The following is a 5067-nucleotide window of genomic DNA, read 5'->3' as shown; positions in this document are numbered from 1 at the left end:
ATTAGAGAATGTTGGCAGCGACGTGCAAGTTCTACTTGGGGGAGGGAAAAACAAAATTAATAAATACTACAATAGTTTTAGTTAAATATGGCGTATTTCGCCTATCAAAAAGAGTTCCTTCTTTATCTTCTTCTAGCTATCCAACAACTATGATCTAAAGAGAGTGGTGTGTAGGTAACGTTACCCCTACCTCGTGAAAGTAGAAAGATTGTCTCCTGTAGGAAACACAATAACGAAGAGAAGTGAGATCAATATAACCAATAAAATCATTTACTCAATCTACACAAATACTTAGCCAATAAAAAGAAACAAAGAATCACAGTATAAATGAGTGAGAAAAAGATGAATCAGGCAATATTCCTGAAAAACCAATGGACAGGCTTTGATGATGAAGAGAATGACAGCAGTGTGCTGTGAAATTACAGAGTATTCCTCTGTAAAATAGCTCTCTGTCCTATCAAATGCTTATTTCTACCTGTTGCCTGTTTGTGCTCAAAATTCACATAAAAATATTGAAAAGGAAAAATACTTCGAAGATGAACCTGTTCCCATGCAATAGTCAAGAATTCTTGAAGCTCCAATCTATCTAATGACAAAAGAAAGCAGCAGATAAAGAACAAACTGTCTCGTCTGAAATTTAGAGCAAAACTAATGAAGTTTTTGCAGAATCTGAACTCCTATTAATAGTTCAGCTTGCCTACTAGGATTAATACTAGGACAATCAACTCTCCTACTTCTTTCCCCTCAAACTTTAGTCAAATGCTTTATCTTAATTTCTTCTTATGGGCCTTCCACTGCTTCATTATGTGTTTAACTCCTTCATTCAATGACACAGTTCTTTTTTCCTTGTAATGCCACAACGCAGGTACTGGGTACCTGCCACTGGGGTTATGCTCATTCAACTCGTTTAACGCAGTTACAACAGATTGATAAACTTCATCACCATATTCGGCCTTTAGTTCTTTCAATTTCTCATCATCATCATCAATTATTTCCTAAGCACAAGTAGATATTTCAAAAAACAAAAACAAAGAATATATGTAATAATAGTTAAAAAGTGTACATACCTCAGCAGTATGACCCTTTTGGATAATCTTATAAGGATGCCAGTTTGGATCCCTCAGGTAATCCTCCCACAACGAACATATCTCCACTGCTTTCTCTGCTGCTTCTTTAGGATTAAATTTTCTTTTGGCAGCAGCATGGAATGGCTTCCCATCAAGTTCCCCCATTCTCTTGACACCGATAAAAGCACGGCTCTCCCTTAAACCCTGCGTGAAAAAAAATTGAAAGCACTAATTAACTAGAGCAAAGGGAAAGAAATGAAGATTGCACATAAAATTGCTGTTCATACAGTACTGGTTGGCAGGTTGAGACTGAAATCATCTTTTCATGTTACACAAATACTTTTATAAACTTTAGAATCATGGAGGCTGATTTGTAGGTCTGTAATTCTATTCCTTTATTCTAGATATAAAAGCAACGTACATTTAAAAATATACAGCTTGCAGCTACTACTGCAAACGTTTTCAGATGCCAATTTAATGCATGAGCTTTATTAGCAAGCTTTGGCTGATCATGAATGAGAATCTCTGGAAATAAACATTAAAGAGGAAGAAGTATGATAAACCAAACAAGTATGATAATTCAAATGACCAAAAAAATAATGTTTATGATCGTGATTCATGAATGTAGAAAATTACATTGATTAAAGCAAGGGCATACATGGAGGGGAAAAACAATTCTAGGAGTAAAATAAACTACCAAGTTAGATTTACCATCTCCAGAAGGTTCCTCTGTAATGCATATCTCCAGAATTTTATTGAGAGAATTTTACACTTTTAGCAGATACAAACTTGTCAATGACAAAGGCACATAATGTAGGTGGGCATACTGTTTCAAGCAGTGGAACGGCAGCTAAAAGAATTCATCTAGGCACTGGATCTTGCTAGCAAATACCAATATGTGCTGGCACTATTCTTTTTTCTTCTTTTTAACACTGCTGAGCATTTTATTGATTGTGAAGATGTAGTTCTAGATTGAATCCCAATACAAACTAATTAATGGGAAATTATCATTGAAGCAAATGCGTGAAGAATGAAAAGCGTCTGCTCGACTTCCTAAAAAGGCAGATCTATGGTGTACTCACTCCTTAACAAATAGAAGGATTCGCTGCTCGTGCTGGTGAACAAGAATAAAGTAACCAAAACCTTTCTAAAGCATATATGTTTACCTCCAATTTTCGTAGAGTAAAATCACATTGCTTCATTATAAACAAATATTTATGAAGATGAATTAAAAAGGTAAAATACTCACATGGATTAATTCTTTACGGGCTTCCTGCACCTCATCATTTGTAAGTCTTTCCTTTATAATTAGAGCTTGATTCAGTGTTTCCAAGCTATCAAGTTCTTCTTCACTCTCCTTGATTTCTTCTTGAATTGACTGCAGTTTCTTCTTAGCTTCGACGTCGCCTTCCTCATTCATGAGTCGCATCACTTCCATTGAACCTCTTAAGCGCTCAATCTGCAACTGTAGTGCTTGCTTCTGATCAAGGTTCGCTTCCAGTTCAATTATTCTTTTATGAAGTTGTTCCTTTACTCTCTGCAAGGATAAGCTCAAAGTCAATTGCTAAAACTTATGGAGTATTCTGTATTCAAAGAGGCTGTATTAAGCCAAAATAGCACAACACACCTTATGATCTTCAGCCAATTGCAGCATTTTCTCATCTGCATTTCTCTGCTCCAATATTGCCCTTTCATTCTGCAGTTAAAGAATTTCAAATGGCTATCAGGCTAAAGCATCAGAAGACATCTACGGACCTGGTATTCGAATTAATTCCTGTAACCATATTATCAGGCAAGCAAAGTGTTAGCAGAAAGGCGGTGTTAACCACACTGGATATGCTCGAATAATTCAAATTCCTTTAAATCAGATAAAAATTATGCTAAACATCTTTAAAAGGAACAACTGCAGTATCTTAGAGACCCAAAGAGTATCATCTCTACTTTCCCTTTGTTGAAGCATCACCTGCAAAAAAAAATAAAGTAATTTTCTGTATGCCTCTTTTTTACCATCTCTTTCTGGAGCTGAAGCTTTCTCTTCTCACTCTCATTCAGTGCTTCACGTTTTCTCAATTCCAGTTCTTGTTGCATCAATTGTTGTTTTTGAGCTTCAAGTTGCATTTTGCTTTTCTCATGCTCACGTATAACATCATCGAGCTGATGGAACGCTTTATGCCGCATCATCTCCATCTCTGGTAAACAGATCATACAACATTAGAGGAGGAACACAGCAAAAGAATGAGCACAACTTCATGATACAAGTTACAAATTTTGCCAGATGTATCTTTTAGCATTATGTTAAAAGTGAAGCAATAAGATAGAGATACATATACTATGTAACTAGTTTACAGCAAAGAGGCAAAAGGAAAACACACCTTCATTGTAGTTTTTGACCATCTCCTCCTTTTGACTCATCACATTATCCATAAAAACTTCTGCTCTGCTTATTTTCTTCTCCATCTCTTCACACTCCTTGTTCTTCATCTCTAACTCGTTGGTCAAGGTCCATAGTAGCCTTGAATCTTTCCTCTTATTCTCTTCCTGTATTCCAGAAACTGACTTAAGATCTCCATGTTTACGGAGATAAGTACCAACGGAAGACCCAGCGTTGTAGTCTTCACCACGTGCAATCCAAGCATACAAATTACTATCTGGACGTCTTACTGAATTCCAATCTCTTTTCCCATGTCCATCTAATTCGAATGCTCTTTCGAATGCTATAGCATTCATGAATCCCGACCAATCCCCTTGAAATTCCACAATGGCATATCCAGTATGACCCTTGTAGTTCCACAAAGGATGAACCTTCAGTGGATTAAACCCTTTCTCAATCCATAGCTTTTTTAGATTTGTTCCACTTCTACCTACACGCTGCCCTTCCTTATATTCAACAGGAATATTGGCTACTATCCCCATCCAAGGAAAAACTATTAGATCATCCTTGGTCTTGCTGATACCTGCAGGCTTACTAGATGCTAGGAGAGGTTGGGGTTGCAGACCATCTTTAGTACTTTTGGGAGGAGGTTCGAGTACCACTCTGTTCTCCGCATCTTGTTTTTCCCTTCTCAGGGGCTCTTCAGCACCATCAACAGGTCTATCCACTGCTTCAATGGTCCTAGCAGCAGGCGGATAAAAATATCCTCCACCTTCAGACTTCTCAGTGACCTGAGATGGCTCTACTGGATTACTCTTGGCATATTGAGAACCTTCCCCTGATAGCTCAAAACATCTCGTCTGACTTGATTCAGACGTGTTCTTGTCTACATGTATGTACCTATCTATGTACTTGAACAATCCCAGATGTCTAGCCTTGTCTCTAAAACTAGCACTTCTTGAATCTATACCAATGTGGGAAGAATGCCGTAGAAGCTCTTGTGAATCATACTCTCTACTTGAATCCTGACAGTATGGACATTTGAAATACTTCCCAGAACGACTAATTTTGACGTTTTCATCTCTTAAATCTTTGTAGGTATTATACTGCAGCTCTTCAAACTCTGAATTAGTGCTGCCACTTTCCCCTGATCTTCTATGAGACATCTTCAACCTGTAATAAGATTAAAAGCTAAATAACAGTTTGTGTTTTGTAGATAACCAAACTAAACTAGAACTAAATAGAAACATATACACTTTGTTAATCTTGAGATTTTGAAAATGGCAAAATTGTATTGAACAGGTAACGCAACATGTTCCAGTGAAATAATGCAGCTGGTGTGCGAGTGGCGGCGTACGAGTAGTGTTGAATTATAGATGGTAACTTATATGTACGTTTTGTTTAGAGTAGTTTACTTGGTTAAGGAAAACTACTAAAAACAAATTTGAGTGCAATAAGGTTTTGAGTAAAAGAGTTAGTAGAAGTCAACAAGTATTTGTAGAAGACAAATACAAGTTGATTTGAACAAGGATTTGCTGAATTTCTGGTTTATAAATAGAGAGCTATTTTGATCAGAAAAATTTGCGCACTTACAAAGAGAGAACTTCAAAATTCGATCAAGAGGGTTGA

General features: G+C 36.8%; 1 protein-coding gene across 1 annotated transcript; it reads right to left on the bottom strand.

Moving 5' to 3' along the window:
• Positions 1–610: 610 nt before the first annotated feature.
• On the bottom strand, positions 611–4604 carry LOC107022529 (factor of DNA methylation 4-like). Its single transcript, XM_027917976.1, has 6 exons — positions 3440–4604; positions 3075–3256; positions 2695–2763; positions 2317–2604; positions 1068–1271; positions 611–995 (listed from the first exon to the last, which is right to left on the bottom strand). The coding sequence occupies exons 1-6, from the start codon at positions 4602–4604 to the stop codon at positions 765–767; spliced, it is 2139 nt and encodes a 712-aa protein (XP_027773777.1). The 3' UTR covers positions 611–764.
• Between the last annotated feature and the right edge of the window lie 463 nt (positions 4605–5067).

The sequence above is a fragment of the Solanum pennellii genome, chromosome 6 (genome assembly GCF_001406875.1).
Source record: "Solanum pennellii chromosome 6, SPENNV200".
Taxonomy (NCBI): Eukaryota; Viridiplantae; Streptophyta; class Magnoliopsida; order Solanales; family Solanaceae; genus Solanum; species Solanum pennellii.
The sequence above is the reverse complement of the archived record's forward strand: the minus strand, read 5'-3'. Positions and strand labels throughout refer to the sequence as shown.